The sequence below is a fragment of the Hoplias malabaricus genome, chromosome 3 (assembly GCF_029633855.1).
Source record: "Hoplias malabaricus isolate fHopMal1 chromosome 3, fHopMal1.hap1, whole genome shotgun sequence".
In the NCBI taxonomy this organism is placed as follows: Eukaryota; Metazoa; Chordata; class Actinopteri; order Characiformes; family Erythrinidae; genus Hoplias; species Hoplias malabaricus.
Genome location: NC_089802.1, coordinates 78505653 through 78524427, shown reverse-complemented (window position 1 = coordinate 78524427; position 18775 = coordinate 78505653). Strand labels below are relative to the sequence as shown.

At 50.8% G+C, this 18775-nt stretch overlaps 1 protein-coding gene across 1 annotated transcript in view; it reads right to left on the bottom strand.

The window, feature by feature from the left end:
• The window catches only part of card14 (caspase recruitment domain family, member 14), a 33697-nt gene that overhangs the window by 5923 nt on the left and 8999 nt on the right, over positions 1 to 18775 (bottom strand). Inside the window, 6 exon segments of the mRNA XM_066664089.1 lie at positions 11957 to 12020; positions 12193 to 12430; positions 13595 to 13721; positions 13841 to 14057; positions 14196 to 14307; positions 16148 to 16215. Of these exon segments, the coding sequence (XP_066520186.1) occupies positions 11957 to 12020; positions 12193 to 12430; positions 13595 to 13721; positions 13841 to 14057; positions 14196 to 14307; positions 16148 to 16215 (826 nt within the window).

Sequence of the window (18775 nt, the reverse complement as noted above, 5' to 3'; positions counted from 1 at the left end):
TCTGGTTTCCTCCCACAGTCCAAAAACACACGTTGGTAGGTGGATTGGAGACTCAAAAGTGTCCGTAGGTGTGAGTGTGTGTCGTCCTGTGAAGGACAGTATTATGCCATGTCTTATAAGTGCTGCCCCATGTCTGAACCATGCAGCTGTTAGAACACATCTGATGCTGAAAATCTCCAGCTGTTCTCTACAGATGTGAAAAGACATACAGAAATGTGAAACTAATTCTTCAGAAGTGTCCAGGGTTCATATATGAAAACGGCTGGTGTGTTCTCCCTTAAAAGAATGAGGAACTGTAGAAAGAAGAGATATAATCTTATCACTGTCTTCCACATGTCGGCCCTGAGCGACTTCTCTAAATCTACATTTAATCTTATCACTGGAGCTGATCAAAAATACCAAACGGCTCAAAGACAAATTACTCAGTGACGCTGCAACAAGGAAGGAACAAACTCTACTGATCTGTCTGAACTGATGACGGAGCTGTGTTCAGTCCCAAACAACAACAACAACAACACACCGATACACCACGAGTAAACACCGCTTAACGTTACCACCGCCGTTGTTGTGGTTTCCAAAGCCCGCTGTTCCCCTTAGAGATGGGGGTTAGAGACAACACCAGATACATTTCAGCTGTGGGAGCTGTGGGAAACCAACCAGGGACCAATCAGAGAGTAGAGTCCAGTAGAGTGGGGACCATGCAGTGGAAAAACACCAAATGTTGCCTCCTTCCAGAACATTTAATTTTTGTTAAACTGTGAGTTGAAGACTAATCTGTCTGTGAAGGAATGTCAATCTCACCTTCACTGACACTCCCCAGGGCTGAGACGTGAGGTCATTTCACCTTCAGTTTAATCATTCATTCATAACAAGAATGAACAAGTGAAGCCTGGGAGGTTTACAGAACATTTAACAATCAGCTGCATACCTCCCTCCTCAGCCTTGAACTCGAGCATGACTCGCTGTGACAACGTAACAATGCAGGAGCTGGAACATGCCTGTCACCCTGATATTTAAAAAACAACAACTCACATGACCCAGCAGTTTGAGTGTTGGCCTTTTCATCAGGAGAGCCCTGAAGAGCTGCCCCAGGACTGCCCCGAGAGAGTAAGAGTGTGGAACAGGTATCGCTTATTTTCCCCCCTCTGTGTTTATTTCTGGGTGAACAGGACAGTCCTCATTTCTCCTCATCAAGTGTCTCGCTAACAACACCGCTGGGTTATTCAGAGTTCTCCTCCAAGCGTGTTGAGCTACCATGATGTCATAGAGGTGGCTGCAAGAGATGACACTCCCTTAAACCGCTCCAGATACATTTTTCAAACCGCGGCTGCAGCTTCAGTGCAGCACAATTCTGGTGAATGCTGTAAATGTAAAACACTAACCGATGTTCGGGATTTAGGACGGCGGGGCTGGACGATACGGCCATATTTATATCGCGATGTATTTCTTAATTTTGGTCGATACGATATAATTCCGATATCAATATAAACAGTGTGAAATTAACTGGAAAACCTCCAAGAACCGACAAGAAACATGACGTCACCCTCAAATATAAACCTCTCGGCTTCGTGAATATTATTTTTAAACTACAGTTTAGGGCGTCACCGTGGAGCAGCAGGTAGTGTCGGAGTCACACAGCTCCAGGGACCTGGAGGTTGTGTGTTTGATTCCCACTCCGGGTGACTGTCTGTGAGGAGTGTGGTGTGTTCTCCCTGTGTCTGCGTGGGTTTCCTCCGGGTGACTGTCTGTGAGGAGTGTGGTGTATTCTCCCTGTGTCTGCGTGGGTTTCCTCCGGGTGACTGTCTGTGAGGAGTGTGGTTTGTTCTCCCTGTGTCTGCGTGGGTTTCCTCCGGGTGACTGTCTGTGAGGAGTGTGGTGTATTCTCCCTGTGTCTGCGTGGGTTTCCTCCGGGTGACTGTCTGTGAGGAGTGTGGTTTGTTCTCCCTGTGTCTGCGTGGGTTTCCTCCGGGTGACTGTCTGTGAGGAGTGTGGTGTGTTCTCTCTGTGTCTGTGTGGGTTTCTTCCGGGTGACTGTCTGTGAGGAGTGTGGTGTGTTCTCTCTGTGTCTGTGTGGGTTTCCTCCGGGTGACTGTCTGTGAGGAGTGTGGTTTGTTCTCCCTGTGTCTGCGTGGGTTTCCTCCGGGTGACTGTCTGTGAGGAGTGTGGTGTGTTTTCTCTGTGTCTGCGTGGGTTTCCTCCTGGTGACTGTCTGTGAGGAGTGTGGTGTGTTCTCCCTGTGTCTGCGTGGGTTTCCTCCGGGTGACTGTCCGTGAGGTGTGTGGTGTGTTCTCTCTGTGTCTGCTTGGGTTTCCTCCGGGTGACTGTCTGTGAGGAGTGTGGTGTGTTCTCTCTGTGTCTGTGTGGGTTTCCTCCGGGTGACTGTCTGTGAAGAGTGTGGTGTGTTCTCCCTGTGTCTGTGTGGGTTTCCTCCGGGTGACTGTCTGTGAGGAGTGTGGTGTGTTCTCTCTGTGTCTGCGTGGGTTTCCTCCGGGTGACTGTCTGTGAGGAGTGTGGTGTGTTTTCTCTGTGTCTGCGTGGGTTTCCTCCGGGTGACTGTCTGTGAGGAGTGTGGTGTGTTCTCCCTGTGTCTGCGTGGGTTTCCTCCGGGTGACTGTCTGTGAGGAGTGTGGTGTGTTCTCTCTGTGTCTGTGTGGGTTTCCTCCGGGTGACTGTCTGTGAGGAGTGTGGTGTGTTCTCTCTGTGTCTGTGTGGGTTTCCTCCGGGTGACTGTCTGTGAGGAGTGTGGTTTGTTCTCCCTGTGTCTGCGTGGGTTTCCTCCGGGTGACTGTCTGTGAGGAGTGTGGTGTGTTCTCTCTGTGTCTGCGTGGGTTTCCTCCGGGTGACTGTCTGTGAGGAGTGTGGTGTGTTTTCTCTGTGTCTGCGTGGGTTTCCTCCGGGTGATTGTCTGTGAGGAGTGTGGTGTGTTCTCCCTGTGTCTGCGTGGGTTTCCTCCGGGTGACTGTCCGTGAGGTGTGTGGTGTGTTCTCTCTGTGTCTGCTTGGGTTTCCTCCGGGTGACTGTCTGTGAGGAGTGTGGTGTGTTTTCTCTGTGTCTGCGTGGGTTTCCTCCGGGTGACTGTCTGTGAGGAGTGTGGTGTGTTCTCCCTGTGTCTGCGTGGGTTTCCTCCGGGTGACTGTCCGTGAGGTGTGTGGTGTGTTCTCTCTGTGTCTGCTTGGGTTTCCTCCGGGTGACTGTCTGTGAGGAGTGTGGTGTGTTCTCTCTGTGTCTGTGTGGGTTTCCTCCGGGTGACTCTCTGTGAAGAGTGTGGTGTGTTCTCCCTGTGTCTGTGTGGGTTTCCTCCGGGTGACTGTCTGTGAGGAGTGTGGTGTGTTCTCTCTGTGTCTGCGTGGGTTTCCTCCGGGTGACTGTCTGTGAGGAGTGTGGTGTGTTTTCTCTGTGTCTGCGTGGGTTTCCTCCGGGTGACTGTCTGTGAGGAGTGTGGTGTGTTCTCCCTGTGTCTGCGTGGGTTTCCTCTGGGTGACTGTCTGTGAGGAGTGTGGTGTGTTCTCTCTGTGTCTGCATGGGTTTCCTCTGGGTGACTGTCCGTGAGGTGTGTGGTGTGTTCTCTCTGTGTCTGCTTGGGTTTCCTCCGGGTGACTGTCTGTGAGGAGTGTGGTGTGTTCTCTCTGTGTCTGTGTGGGTTTCCTCCGGGTGACTGTCTGTGAGGAGTGTGGTGTGTTCTCCCTGTGTCTGTGTGGGTTTCCTCCGGGTGACTGTCTGTGAGGAGTGTGGTGTGTTCTCTCCGTGTCTGCGCGGGTTTCCTCCGGGTGACTGTCTGTGAGGAGTGTGGTGTGTTCTCCCTGTGTCTGCGTGGGTTTCCTCTGGGTGACTGTCTGTGAGGAGTGTGGTGTGTTCTCTCTGTGTCTGTGTGGGTTTCCTCCGGGTGACTGTCTGTGAAGAGTGTGGTGTGTTCTCCCTGTGTCTGTGTGGGTTTCCTCCGGGTGACTGTCTGTGAGGAGTGTGGTGTGTTCTCTCTGTGTCTGCTTGGGTTTCCTCCGGGTGACTGTCTGTGAGGAGTGTGGTGTGTTTTCTCTGTGTCTGCGTGGGTTTCCTCCGGGTGACTGTCTGTGAGGAGTGTGGTGTGTTCTCCCTGTGTCTGCGTGGGTTTCCTCCGGGTGACTGTCTGTGAGGAGTGTGGTGTGTTCTCTCTGTGTCTGTGTGGGTTTCCTCCGGGTGACTGTCTGTGAGGAGTGTGGTGTGTTCTCTCTGTGTCTGTGTGGGTTTCCTCCGGGTGACTGTCTGTGAGGAGTGTGGTTTGTTCTCCCTGTGTCTGCGTGGGTTTCCTCCGGGTGACTGTCTGTGAGGAGTGTGGTGTGTTCTCTCTGTGTCTGCGTGGGTTTCCTCCGGGTGACTGTCTGTGAGGAGTGTGGTGTGTTTTCTCTGTGTCTGCGTGGGTTTCCTCCGGGTGACTGTCTGTGAGGAGTGTGGTGTGTTCTCCCTGTGTCTGCGTGGGTTTCCTCCGGGTGACTGTCCGTGAGGTGTGTGGTGTGTTCTCTCTGTGTCTGCTTGGGTTTCCTCCGGGTGACTGTCTGTGAGGAGTGTGGTGTGTTCTCTCTGTGTCTGTGTGGGTTTCCTCCGGGTGACTGTCTGTGAAGAGTGTGGTGTGTTCTCCCTGTGTCTGTGTGGGTTTCCTCCGGGTGACTGTCTGTGAGGAGTGTGGTGTGTTCTCTCTGTGTCTGCGTGGGTTTCCTCCGGGTGACTGTCTGTGAGGAGTGTGGTGTGTTTTCTCTGTGTCTGCGTGGGTTTCCTCCGGGTGACTGTCTGTGAGGAGTGTGGTGTGTTCTCCCTGTGTCTGCGTGGGTTTCCTCCGGGTGACTGTCTGTGAGGAGTGTGGTGTGTTCTCTCTGTGTCTGTGTGGGTTTCCTCCGGGTGACTGTCTGTGAGGAGTGTGGTGTGTTCTCTCTGTGTCTGTGTGGGTTTCCTCCGGGTGACTGTCTGTGAGGAGTGTGGTTTGTTCTCCCTGTGTCTGCGTGGGTTTCCTCCGGGTGACTGTCTGTGAGGAGTGTGGTGTGTTCTCTCTGTGTCTGCGTGGGTTTCCTCCGGGTGACTGTCTGTGAGGAGTGTGGTGTGTTTTCTCTGTGTCTGCGTGGGTTTCCTCCGGGTGACTGTCTGTGAGGAGTGTGGTGTGTTCTCCCTGTGTCTGCGTGGGTTTCCTCCGGGTGACTGTCCGTGAGGTGTGTGGTGTGTTCTCTCTGTGTCTGCTTGGGTTTCCTCCGGGTGACTGTCTGTGAGGAGTGTGGTGTGTTCTCTCTGTGTCTGTGTGGGTTTCCTCCGGGTGACTCTCTGTGAAGAGTGTGGTGTGTTCTCCCTGTGTCTGTGTGGGTTTCCTCCGGGTGACTGTCTGTGAGGAGTGTGGTGTGTTCTCTCTGTGTCTGCGTGGGTTTCCTCCGGGTGACTGTCTGTGAGGAGTGTGGTGTGTTTTCTCTGTGTCTGCGTGGGTTTCCTCCGGGTGACTGTCTGTGAGGAGTGTGGTGTGTTCTCCCTGTGTCTGCGTGGGTTTCCTCTGGGTGACTGTCTGTGAGGAGTGTGGTGTGTTCTCTCTGTGTCTGCATGGGTTTCCTCTGGGTGACTGTCCGTGAGGTGTGTGGTGTGTTCTCTCTGTGTCTGCTTGGGTTTCCTCCGGGTGACTGTCTGTGAGGAGTGTGGTGTGTTCTCTCTGTGTCTGTGTGGGTTTCCTCCGGGTGACTGTCTGTGAGGAGTGTGGTGTGTTCTCCCTGTGTCTGTGTGGGTTTCCTCCGGGTGACTGTCTGTGAGGAGTGTGGTGTGTTCTCTCCGTGTCTGCGCGGGTTTCCTCCGGGTGACTGTCTGTGAGGAGTGTGGTGTGTTCTCCCTGTGTCTGCGTGGGTTTCCTCTGGGTGACTGTCTGTGAGGAGTGTGGTGTGTTCTCTCTGTGTCTGTGTGGGTTTCCTCCGGGTGACTGTCTGTGAAGAGTGTGGTGTGTTCTCCCTGTGTCTGTGTGGGTTTCCTCCGGGTGACTGTCTGTGAGGAGTGTGGTGTGTTCTCTCTGTGTCTGCGTGGGTTTCCTCCGGGTGACTGTCTGTGAGGAGTGTGGTGTGTTTTCTCTGTGTCTGCGTGGGTTTCCTCCGGGTGACTGTCTGTGAGGAGTGTGGTGTGTTCTCCCTGTGTCTGCGTGGGTTTCCTCCGGGTGACTGTCTGTGAGGAGTGTGGTGTGTTCTCTCTGTGTCTGTGTGGGTTTCCTCCGGGTGACTGTCTGTGAGGAGTGTGGTGTGTTCTCTCTGTGTCTGTGTGGGTTTCCTCCGGGTGACTGTCTGTGAGGAGTGTGGTTTGTTCTCCCTGTGTCTGCGTGGGTTTCCTCCGGGTGACTGTCTGTGAGGAGTGTGGTGTGTTCTCTCTGTGTCTGCGTGGGTTTCCTCCGGGTGACTGTCTGTGAGGAGTGTGGTGTGTTTTCTCTGTGTCTGCGTGGGTTTCCTCCGGGTGACTGTCTGTGAGGAGTGTGGTGTGTTCTCCCTGTGTCTGCGTGGGTTTCCTCCGGGTGACTGTCCGTGAGGTGTGTGGTGTGTTCTCTCTGTGTCTGCTTGGGTTTCCTCCGGGTGACTGTCTGTGAGGAGTGTGGTGTGTTCTCTCTGTGTCTGTGTGGGTTTCCTCCGGGTGACTGTCTGTGAAGAGTGTGGTGTGTTCTCCCTGTGTCTGTGTGGGTTTCCTCCGGGTGACTGTCTGTGAGGAGTGTGGTGTGTTCTCTCTGTGTCTGCGTGGGTTTCCTCCGGGTGACTGTCTGTGAGGAGTGTGGTGTGTTTTCTCTGTGTCTGCGTGGGTTTCCTCCGGGTGACTGTCTGTGAGGAGTGTGGTGTGTTCTCCCTGTGTCTGCGTGGGTTTCCTCCGGGTGACTGTCTGTGAGGAGTGTGGTGTGTTCTCTCTGTGTCTGTGTGGGTTTCCTCCGGGTGACTGTCTGTGAGGAGTGTGGTGTGTTCTCTCTGTGACTGTGTGGGTTTCCTCCGGGTGACTGTCTGTGAGGAGTGTGGTTTGTTCTCCCTGTGTCTGCGTGGGTTTCCTCCGGGTGACTGTCTGTGAGGAGTGTGGTGTGTTCTCTCTGTGTCTGCGTGGGTTTCCTCCGGGTGACTGTCTGTGAGGAGTGTGGTGTGTTTTCTCTGTGTCTGCGTGGGTTTCCTCCGGGTGACTGTCTGTGAGGAGTGTGGTGTGTTCTCCCTGTGTCTGCGTGGGTTTCCTCCGGGTGACTGTCCGTGAGGTGTGTGGTGTGTTCTCTCTGTGTCTGCTTGGGTTTCCTCCGGGTGACTGTCTGTGAGGAGTGTGGTGTGTTCTCTCTGTGTCTGTGTGGGTTTCCTCCGGGTGACTCTCTGTGAAGAGTGTGGTGTGTTCTCCCTGTGTCTGTGTGGGTTTCCTCCGGGTGACTGTCTGTGAGGAGTGTGGTGTGTTCTCTCTGTGTCTGCGTGGGTTTCCTCCGGGTGACTGTCTGTGAGGAGTGTGGTGTGTTTTCTCTGTGTCTGCGTGGGTTTCCTCCGGGTGACTGTCTGTGAGGAGTGTGGTGTGTTCTCCCTGTGTCTGCGTGGGTTTCCTCTGGGTGACTGTCTGTGAGGAGTGTGGTGTGTTCTCTCTGTGTCTGCATGGGTTTCCTCTGGGTGACTGTCCGTGAGGTGTGTGGTGTGTTCTCTCTGTGTCTGCTTGGGTTTCCTCCGGGTGACTGTCTGTGAGGAGTGTGGTGTGTTCTCTCTGTGTCTGTGTGGGTTTCCTCCGGGTGACTGTCTGTGAGGAGTGTGGTGTGTTCTCCCTGTGTCTGTGTGGGTTTCCTCCGGGTGACTGTCTGTGAGGAGTGTGGTGTGTTCTCTCCGTGTCTGCGCGGGTTTCCTCCGGGTGACTGTCTGTGAGGAGTGTGGTGTGTTCTCCCTGTGTCTGCGTGGGTTTCCTCCAGGTGACTGTCTGTGAGGAGTGTGGTGTGTTCTCTCTGTGTCTGTGTGGGTTTCTTCCGGGTGACTGTCTGTGAGGAGTGTGGTGTGTTCTCTCTGTGTCTGTGTGGGTTTCCTCCGGGTGACTGTCTGTGAGGAGTGTGGTTTGTTCTCCCTGTGTCTGCGTGGGTTTCCTCCGGGTGACTGTCTGTGAGGAGTGTGGTGTGTTTTCTCTGTGTCTGCGTGGGTTTCCTCCTGGTGACTGTCTGTGAGGAGTGTGGTGTGTTCTCCCTGTGTCTGCGTGGGTTTCCTCCGGGTGACTGTCCGTGAGGTGTGTGGTGTGTTCTCTCTGTGTCTGCTTGGGTTTCCTCCGGGTGACTGTCTGTGAGGAGTGTGGTGTGTTCTCTCTGTGTCTGTGTGGGTTTCCTCCGGGTGACTGTCTGTGAAGAGTGTGGTGTGTTCTCCCTGTGTCTGTGTGGGTTTCCTCCGGGTGACTGTCTGTGAGGAGTGTGGTGTGTTCTCTCTGTGTCTGCGTGGGTTTCCTCCGGGTGACTGTCTGTGAGGAGTGTGGTGTGTTTTCTCTGTGTCTGCGTGGGTTTCCTCCGGGTGACTGTCTGTGAGGAGTGTGGTGTGTTCTCCCTGTGTCTGCGTGGGTTTCCTCCGGGTGACTGTCTGTGAGGAGTGTGGTGTGTTCTCTCTGTGTCTGTGTGGGTTTCCTCCGGGTGACTGTCTGTGAGGAGTGTGGTGTGTTCTCTCTGTGTCTGTGTGGGTTTCCTCCGGGTGACTGTCTGTGAGGAGTGTGGTTTGTTCTCCCTGTGTCTGCGTGGGTTTCCTCCGGGTGACTGTCTGTGAGGAGTGTGGTGTGTTCTCTCTGTGTCTGCGTGGGTTTCCTCCGGGTGACTGTCTGTGAGGAGTGTGGTGTGTTTTCTCTGTGTCTGCGTGGGTTTCCTCCGGGTGACTGTCTGTGAGGAGTGTGGTGTGTTCTCCCTGTGTCTGCGTGGGTTTCCTCCGGGTGACTGTCCGTGAGGTGTGTGGTGTGTTCTCTCTGTGTCTGCTTGGGTTTCCTCCGGGTGACTGTCTGTGAGGAGTGTGGTGTGTTCTCTCTGTGTCTGTGTGGGTTTCCTCCGGGTGACTGTCTGTGAAGAGTGTGGTGTGTTCTCCCTGTGTCTGTGTGGGTTTCCTCCGGGTGACTGTCTGTGAGGAGTGTGGTGTGTTCTCTCTGTGTCTGCGTGGGTTTCCTCCGGGTGACTGTCTGTGAGGAGTGTGGTGTGTTTTCTCTGTGTCTGCGTGGGTTTCCTCCGGGTGACTGTCTGTGAGGAGTGTGGTGTGTTCTCCCTGTGTCTGCGTGGGTTTCCTCCGGGTGACTGTCTGTGAGGAGTGTGGTGTGTTCTCTCTGTGTCTGTGTGGGTTTCCTCCGGGTGACTGTCTGTGAGGAGTGTGGTGTGTTCTCTCTGTGTCTGTGTGGGTTTCCTCCGGGTGACTGTCTGTGAGGAGTGTGGTTTGTTCTCCCTGTGTCTGCGTGGGTTTCCTCCGGGTGACTGTCTGTGAGGAGTGTGGTGTGTTCTCTCTGTGTCTGCGTGGGTTTCCTCCGGGTGACTGTCTGTGAGGAGTGTGGTGTGTTTTCTCTGTGTCTGCGTGGGTTTCCTCCGGGTGACTGTCTGTGAGGAGTGTGGTGTGTTCTCCCTGTGTCTGCGTGGGTTTCCTCCGGGTGACTGTCCGTGAGGTGTGTGGTGTGTTCTCTCTGTGTCTGCTTGGGTTTCCTCCGGGTGACTGTCTGTGAGGAGTGTGGTGTGTTCTCTCTGTGTCTGTGTGGGTTTCCTCCGGGTGACTGTCTGTGAAGAGTGTGGTGTGTTCTCCCTGTGTCTGTGTGGGTTTCCTCCGGGTTACTGTCTGTGAGGAGTGTGGTGTGTTCTCTCTGTGTCTGCGTGGGTTTCCTCCGGGTGACTGTCTGTGAGGAGTGTGGTGTGTTTTCTCTGTGTCTGCGTGGGTTTCCTCCGGGTGACTGTCTGTGAGGAGTGTGGTGTGTTCTCCCTGTGTCTGCGTGGGTTTCCTCTGGGTGACTGTCTGTGAGGAGTGTGGTGTGTTCTCTCTGTGTCTGCATGGGTTTCCTCTGGGTGACTGTCCGTGAGGTGTGTGGTGTGTTCTCTCTGTGTCTGCTTGGGTTTCCTCCGGGTGACTGTCTGTGAGGAGTGTGGTGTGTTCTCTCTGTGTCTGTGTGGGTTTCCTCCGGGTGACTGTCTGTGAGGAGTGTGGTGTGTTCTCCCTGTGTCTGTGTGGGTTTCCTCCGGGTGACTGTCTGTGAGGAGTGTGGTGTGTTCTCTCCGTGTCTGCGCGGGTTTCCTCCGGGTGACTGTCTGTGAGGAGTGTGGTGTGTTCTCCCTGTGTCTGCGTGGGTTTCCTCCAGGTGACTGTCTGTGAGGAGTGTGGTGTGTTCTCCCTGTGTCTGCGTGGGTTTCCTCTGGGTGACTGTCTGTGAGGAGTGTGGTGTGTTCTCTCTGTGTCTGCGTGGGTTTCCTCTGGGTGACTGTCTGTGAGGAGTGTGGTGTGTTCTCTCTGTGTCTGCGTGGGTTTCCTCTGGGTGACTGTCTGTGAGGAGTGTGGTGTGTTCTCTCTGTGTCTGCGTGGGTTTCCTTCGGGTGACTGTCTGTGAGGAGTGTGGTGTGTTCTCTCTGTGTCTGCGTGGGTTTCCTCCGGGTGACTGTCTGTGAGGAGTGTGGTGTGTTCTCCCTGTGTCTGCGTGGGTTTCCTCCAGGTGACTGTCTGTGAGGAGTGTGGTGTGTTCTCCCTGTGTCTGCGTGGGTTTCTTTCGGGTGACTGTCTGTGAGGAGTGTGGTGTGTTCTCTCTGTGTCTGCGTGGGTTTCCTCTGGGTGACTGTCTGTGAGGAGTGTGGTGTGTTCTCTCTGTGTCTGCGTGGTTTTCCTTCGGGTGACTGTCTGTGAGGATTGTGGTGTGTTCTCCCTGTGTCTGCGTGGGTTTCCTCCAGGTGACTGTCTGTGAGGAGTGTGGTGTGTTCTCCCTGTGTCTGCGTGGGTTTCCTCTGGGTGACTGTCTGTGAGGAGTGTGGTGTGTTCTCTCTGTGTCTGCGTGGGTTTCCTCTGGGTGACTGTCTGTGAGGAGTGTGGTGTGTTCTCTCTGTGTCTGCGTGGTTTTCCTTCGGGTGACTGTCTGTGTGGAGTGAGGTGTGTTCTCTCTGTGTCCGCGTGGGTTTCCTCCGGGTGACTGTCTGTGAGGAGTGTGGTGTGTTCTCCCTGTGTCTGCGTGGGTTTCCTTCGGGTGACTGTCTGTGAGGAGTGTGGTGTGTTCTCTCTGTGTCTGCGTGGGTTTCCTCCGGGTGACTGTCTGTGAGGAGTGTGGTGTGTTCTCCCTGTGTCCGCGTGGGTTTCCTCCGGGTGCTCCGGTTTCCTCCCACAGTCCAAAATCACACGTTGGTAGGTGGATTGGAGACTCAAAAGTGTCCGTAGGTGTGAGTGTGTGAGTGAATGTGTGAGTGTGTGTTGTCCATTGAGGGTCTGGCGCCCAATGATTCCAGGTAGGCTCTGGACCCACCGCGACTCTGAACTGGATAAGGGTTACAGATAATGAATGAATAAATGATCTAAATTTTAAATGGAGGACTGGACTGCCGACAGCGCCCTCTAATGACCATCAGTCAGTGACAGACGCTGTAAATAATGTGCACTGAAATAATGAATATTTGTTTATAAATCGAATCATTGTTATTGAAATATTTATATTGTGATATTTACTGATACTGGATTATTAAAGTGTGGAGTGTGGAGCATTTCTTACGGCTGCTAGGAGTTTACAGATTCAAATCTGAATCAGAATTCAGTCCCACAGTAAACAGACCTGTCACTCAGAGCAGTTTGGTGTCAAAGGGTTAATTGTAGAGATTCAGATTTCTATAAAGTGGTGGTGATAGGAACCAAGGGTCGTCATGGATTCTACAAAAAATACCACCATTTTATTCACGGTCCAAAACCACCAGCGTCTGTGGAGTTTTACCTGTGTTTTACGTTTGGAGAAGGAACTTAAAATTAAAAAGAAATTCAAATTCAGAGTGAATTCACTGTTAAATGCTTCTAATGAGACTCACCCTCCTGTGGGCTCTCTGCTGGAAGGACATGTCCTCGATGGCTTTGATCAAAAGCCTCTGCGCTCTACACAAGGCACAAGAGCAAAGAGTAGAAATAATAACAAATTAAGATTGAAATCTTTATAAAAATTGAACAAATCTGACAACAGTGTGGTCAGTGAAGCTGAGAGAACGGAGAATGAGAGTGTGGAAACACTGAGGTGGTCATGCTGTTGTATCTGTGTGTGTGTGTGTACCTGTAGTAGTTGGGCAGACTCCCACTCTTCAGGTCCAGTAGCTGGCAGCTGTGGACGTGGCTGGCCCACCAGGACCCCTCGTCCCCGTGCCGTGTGTCTGTGATGTGTAAAATGTCGTTGCAGGTGACGGCCAGAGCTCCGGCCGCTCCCCCCGACATGGACATGTTCACTCGGATGTAGAAAGAGTCTCCTGACGTTACCTCGCCTTTCTTCAGCTGCTGGAGGAGCGTCTTGTACGCTGAGGAGCGGGAGAAACACAGAGAAGTGTCATGACCGAAGGATCCCCTTTAAAGAACTAAAGGCAACTTTCACAATTGTAATTAAACCAAAGTGGTTTCACCATCTGCAGTCGATCCGTGCTGGAAACCGAACTAATGCCCCTTTCACACATGCAGGGTAATTCAGAAATGTTTATCTGGAGCAGTTGGAGCAGTGTGTGTGTGTGTGTGTGTGTGAACACAACGACCCACAACCTTCGTCCTAGGTATTACCCCCGGACTTTATCCTCTTCACTCCCTGGTAAAGACTCCGGGTCAGAGTCAGAGTCAGCGCATTTGAGAACGGAGCGGGAAATGTTCCGGAGTTCTCCTGCACGCACTGCACAGGCTCCGCCCCCCACCCCTAAAGCACATGTTTTATTTCCAGCTGAGGGAGCGTGTCTCATGTGTGAATGACTTGTCCGGGACATCTCCAGACACAATACACTGGAGTTTCTCTAGAAATTCTCCAGAGTTCATTTGTTTTACGAAGCCCCAGTGTCTGTAAATGGGTAAAAAAAAACAAAGTGTCTGGGTCTTTATGCTAGGCTTTCTCTCCCTCTGTTATCTGGAGGTTTGTAGACAATTAATAGACCTTTCACTACCTGAATAATAGCTTCACACAAAGTTTACAGCCTGTGTGTGTGTGTGTGTGTGTGTGTGTGTGTGGATACAGACTAGGTTAATGTAAACGTGTGTAAATGCACATGTATTCTGTGATACAATCAGTGTGAGGTTGTTATGAATGTTGAATGTTATCACCTTTATCCCTGACTGGGGAAATTGTGTGTGTGTGTGTGTGTGTGTGTGAGAGATAAAGGTCAGGGTAAACACTTAAAGAATTTTTCTAAAGGCATGGCACTCAGTAAAATATGTAACGCTTTCTCTAATCTTTTACCTTCCTTCATTCCTTCCTTCTTTACTACCCTCTTTTTCAAAATTCATTCCATCCTTTGTACCTTGCTCCTTTCCTTCCACACTTCCATTCTTAGTACATTGCTACCACACTTCCCTACCTCCTTACCCTCCTATCTTACTCTTTCCCTTCCTTCCCTCAATCCCTCCTCCCTTCTTTCCTGGTGTTACATGTTTTATTAAAGAACAGAAGGTAAATAAACCCCTGTGAAATGTCCCTTGCTGCTCACCGTCTTGTTTGGGGCGGAGCGAGAGGCTGCAGGGACCCTGCACCTGCCCCAGAGCCCACAGCGCCTCCTCCAGGGTGGAGTCCTCCAGCACCATCCTCAGTGCTCTCTGATCTCGCTCACACTTTACCTTCAGTGGACACACACACACAACAATGTAACTACTGTGTTAGGAGCTCTAAAATGGGCCCTTTAAACACACACACACACACACACACACACACACACACACACACATATTGACCGTACCTCCAGTATCTGGGCCCCAGGGCTGATGCCAGTGGTGTGGGCCGGTGACCCCTCCGTGACTTTGTGCACAAACACTCCGGTCTTATTGCCCCCGATCAGCTGCAGCTGGCTCAGCAGCGCCGTCCCCTGGAGGGTGAAGGTCAACACGCGACCCGAGAGCCGTACAGCCTGGTGCCGAGAACGGACGAGAAATGGAGGAGCAGAGGCCCGAGGAAAACTGAGAGAAAAAGGGAAAACAACCTTAAAATGTGAGGCAATTAAAAGGTAGTGCCACCATTCCACCTTAAATGTTGTAGCAGTTACATTCTCATGCCTCCATTCCACCTTAAAATATTTGAAGTCTGTAGAGCTGTACCTTCCGTTGCTGGACGGAGAGGAGGGGCAGGGGCTGGTCTTGCAGACGGGCGAGAGGGACGGAGAGGGACAGCGAGAGGACGGAGACCCTGGAGATTTCGTCTCGTCTTCATCTGAAACAAACAAGAACAATGATCTCTAGTGTCAACTTTCTGTACAATCAGTCACTGCAGTCCTTCCATCTGTCTTCCTTCCTTCTTTCCTTCTGTTTCCTTTCTATTTCTTGCCTTTCCTGTTTCTCTCCAACCTTCCTGTCTTCTTCCTTTCATTCCTTCTTCAGCCGCCTCATTTCTAACTTCATGTCTTTTTTCCTTCCTCGTTTCTTCATTCCTTCCCTCTATCCTTCCTTACTTTCTTTGATCCATCCTTTAATACCAATATCCTGCTTTCATCATCCTTCTTTCCTTCCTACCTTACACCCTTCCCTTTTTCCTTCGTTCTTCCCTTCCATCCCTCTTTCCTTTTTACCTTGAAAGCGCTGTATCTTCAGGAAACGCTTTGGACAAAAGGCTCTACTCAGTTTCTGGTAATTGATGATTAATTAATGAACGATTTATTAAATCCATTCTGTGCATATTAATGAATACAGGCGTTTATTCACTGATAAATCATTATTCAATAATCTGTAAATAAGATGAATCTGATTAATAAATGACCATTTTGTCACACCAGCGCTGCTCTCTTATCGTTACAGGGGATGGAAATTCAGCCCACACACACACACACACACACACACACACACACACACACACACACACACACACATTATCAGCAGCACGGACGCACACCTGACTGAACACACAAATAAACTTCATGAACTTCATGGTCATGGTGGAATATGGAACATTCTGTGTGTGTGTGTGTGTGTGTGTGTGTGTGTGTGTGTGTGTGTGTGTGTGAGTGTGAATGTGAGTTTGTGTGTGAGAGTGTGTGTGTGTGAATGTGAGTGTTTGTGTGTGAAAGTGTGTGTGTGTGAATGTTTGTGTTTATGTGTGTGTGTGTGTGTGTGTGAGAATGTGAGTGTTGTGTGTGAAAGTGTGTGTGTGTGTGTGTGTGAGTGTGAGTGTGTCTGTGAATGTTTGTGTTTATGTGTGTGTGTGTGTGTGTGTGAGAATGTGAGTGTTTGTGTGTGTGTGAATGTGAGTGTTTGTGTGTGAAAGTGTGTGTGAATGTGAGTGTGTGTGTGTGAGAATGTGAGTGTTTGTGTGTGTGTGTGTGTGTGTGAATGTGAGTGTTTGTGTGTGTGTGTGTGAATGTGAGTGTTTGTGTGTGTGTGTGTGAGAATGTGAGTGTTTGTGTGTGAAAGTGTGTGTGAATGTGAGTGTTTTGTGTGTGTGTGAGAATGTGAGTGTTTGTGTGTGAAAGTGTGTGTGAATGTGAGTGTTTGTGTGTGTGTGTGAGAATGTGAGTGTTTGTGTGTGTGTGTGTGTGTGTGAGAATGTGAGTGTTTGTGTGTGAAAGTGTGTGTGAATGTGAGTGTTTGTGTGTGTGTGTGAGAATGTGAGTGTTTGTGTGTGTGTGTGAATGTGAGTGTTTGTGTGTGTGTGTGAATGTGAGTGTTTGTGTGTGTGTGTGTGTGTGAGAATGTGAGTGTTTGTGTGTGAAAGTGTGTGTGAATGTGAGTGTTTTGTGTGTGTGTGAGAATGTGAGTGTTTGTGTGTGAAAGTGCGTGTGAATGTGAGTGTTTGTGTGTGTGTGAGAATGTGAGTGTTTGTGTGTGTGTGTGTGTGTGAGAATGTGAGTGTTTGTGTGTGTGTGTGTGTGTGAGAATGTGAGTGTTTGTGTGTGTGTGTGTGTGTGAATGTGAGTGTTTGTGTGTGTGTGTGTGTGTGTGAGAATGTGAGTGTTTGTGTGTGTGTGAGAATGTGAGTGTTTGTGTGTGAAAGTGTGTGTGAATGTGAGTGTTGGTGTTAGTGTCAGTGTGTGTGTGAGTGGTTTCTTTTTTTTTTTTACCTTTAGGGATAACCACAAAATCACTCTCCATGTCGAGCAGACAGAAAGATGAGTCGTCTGACACCTGACTGCAAATTAACAACAAAACACAAAAATTAATTTTCTAAACAGACACAAACAAACTCAGTGACTTTAGCGATTCCTGACGTAATAACTCAGACCAGTTAGCGTCCGAGTCTCTCTGTCTCTGTGTGGGTCTAATTTGCATGCTCTGTATTTAGGGGTTAGCGTATTTGAATACTCAGTGAGGAACTACTCTGAGGTCGTGGGTGCAGGTTTGAGGGAAATGTGCAGTTTGACATTTGTGAGTTTATTTGGAGGAGAATATTTGCGTATACGGTCATGTTTTCTAAAGCTGTGTTCAGAGACGTCATTCCACCTACTCTCACATTTCCTCCCGTAATCTGACGCACAGTGGAAATGTATAAGGCACCTGGTCATGAAATGATCTCCATAAACCTGTACGTTTCAGAAAGCAGTTACAGTTAAAGTGGTCCGAGTGTTGACCCTGTCATCAGGAGGTTACATCCCAGATGATGCCCCAGGTGTCTGAGGCCGTGGGTCCAAAGAGACCACATCCCTCCTGTGAATACATGACACAATGGCAGCAGGTGTGAGCGTACGTCAGCTGATGTGACAGACCTGGGCAGTCAGCGTTCTCCTCCGGTGGGTGGAGCTGTCTGGTGGCGGTGCATTAGCAGCAATGAGAAAAGAGACAGTGATGGATATCATGTGTCTCAGAGGAAGTGCATGCTTGTCCTCATTGTCCCGGATGTGGGAGTTTAGACTAAATGCTAACTGCTAACAGCTAACGAGATGCAATAAACAAATATAAACAAAGGACAAGCAACAAAAATATCATGTGGACACCTTGAAATTAAATGTATTATCAGATGGAAGTGAAGATGTCCGCTTCTGACGTCGAAGGCAAAGACTTTAGAATGGCCCCGCCCCCTCGTCTTAGTCTGTCCAATCACAGCGCTGGACCCGTGTTTATGTGAGAGCGCAAAGACGAGGTTAAACTCAGCAAAACAGACACAACGAGCGCGGAGAAATAAGAGCACTGAGTAAAAACGGAGAAGAAAGAGAACAGTGAAAACGGCTAAAAACCAGAGCTTCTGCTCCTCGCTCCTCACTGCTGTGCGCTCGGGGTCGGGGTGAACAGCGAGCGGCTCATTATCATTTAAAGGGACAGGTGCTGAAAGCGGGCGTTCTGAACAGGGGCTGTTTACACAGGGGGAGAACACTGCTGTGGGGCTCGTGGGGTTTGGACCGAAGCGGGTCACAGACGTTTCATTAAGAAACAGAACTGTGTTCCACTGTGGAGACGAGGGGGATTAGGTCCAGATACATGTCATTTTTATTAATCATTAGCTTTATATTGTTTACATTAGTGTATCTTTAATTATAGCCACTTTTATGTAACTTCTCTGTTTAGTTCTAAATATAGTCCCATAATAAAGCAGTTTATGAGCAGTGTATAGGAACATGATTTCGTGAGGGAATTCCCCTCTTCATACACTTCACCATATGGACCCAGGGGATCGTGGGAAGTAAACAAAGCCCCTGGGTCTGTAATTACAGAGCACACAGCGTCAGCGAGAACACAGCGTAAATATCCTCCGTGTTATTGTTTCCTTTTTCCTTATTTTGAATGTGACATTATTCTGTTCAATGCTGGGCTAAAATTAGCTCAGGGAAGTTTACAGACGGCGAGAATTATTGCGTCCTCCTGGTTTCCACCAATCAGGGATCCACAACACCACACAGACTCAGCCTTTAAACTGTGACTGTCACTTTAAGCGTCTAAAATTACACAGTGCTGCGTTACATAAGAGCTCTTTTATTATGTGCTCAATGTATGCTTTGAAATGTTCTGTAATTAAAGTCAACAGTTTACATCCCACTTGTTCAAGTATGAACAGATCACCTGTACAGGTAAAAAGCCCAAATCTGCAGGGACAGTGCTCACCTGTGAAGGTATGGACCTCACCTGTAGAGGTAAAAATCTAACCTTTGTGAGTGTAAAGCTCAGGCTTGTAGCTACAGTGCACACCTGATCTCACCTGTGTAGGTATAACGCTCATGTGCAGATAGAGTGCTCACCTGTGCAGGTATAACGCTCATGTGCAGATAGAGTGCTCACCTGTGCAGGTATAACGCTCATGTGCAGATAGAGTGCTCACCTGTGCAGGTATAACGCTCATGTGCAGATAGAGTGCTCACCTGTGCAGGTATAACGCTCATGTGCAGATAGAGTGCTCACCTGTGCAGGTATAACGCTCATGTGCAGATAGAGTGCTCACCTGTGCAGGTATAACGCTCATGTGCAGATAGAGTGCTCACCTGTGCAGGTATAACGCTCATGTGCAGATAGAGTGCTCACCTGTGCAGGTATAACGCTCATGTGCAGATAGAGTGCTCACCTGTGTAGGTATAATGCTCATGTGCAGATAGAGTGCTCACCTGTGCAGGTATAACGCTCATGTGCAGATAGAGTGCTCACCTGTGCAGGTATAAGGCTCATGTGCAGATAGAGTGCTCACCTGTGCAGGTATAACGCTCATGTGCAGATAGAGTGCTCACCTGTGCAGGTATAACGCTCATGTGCAGATAGAGTGCTCACCT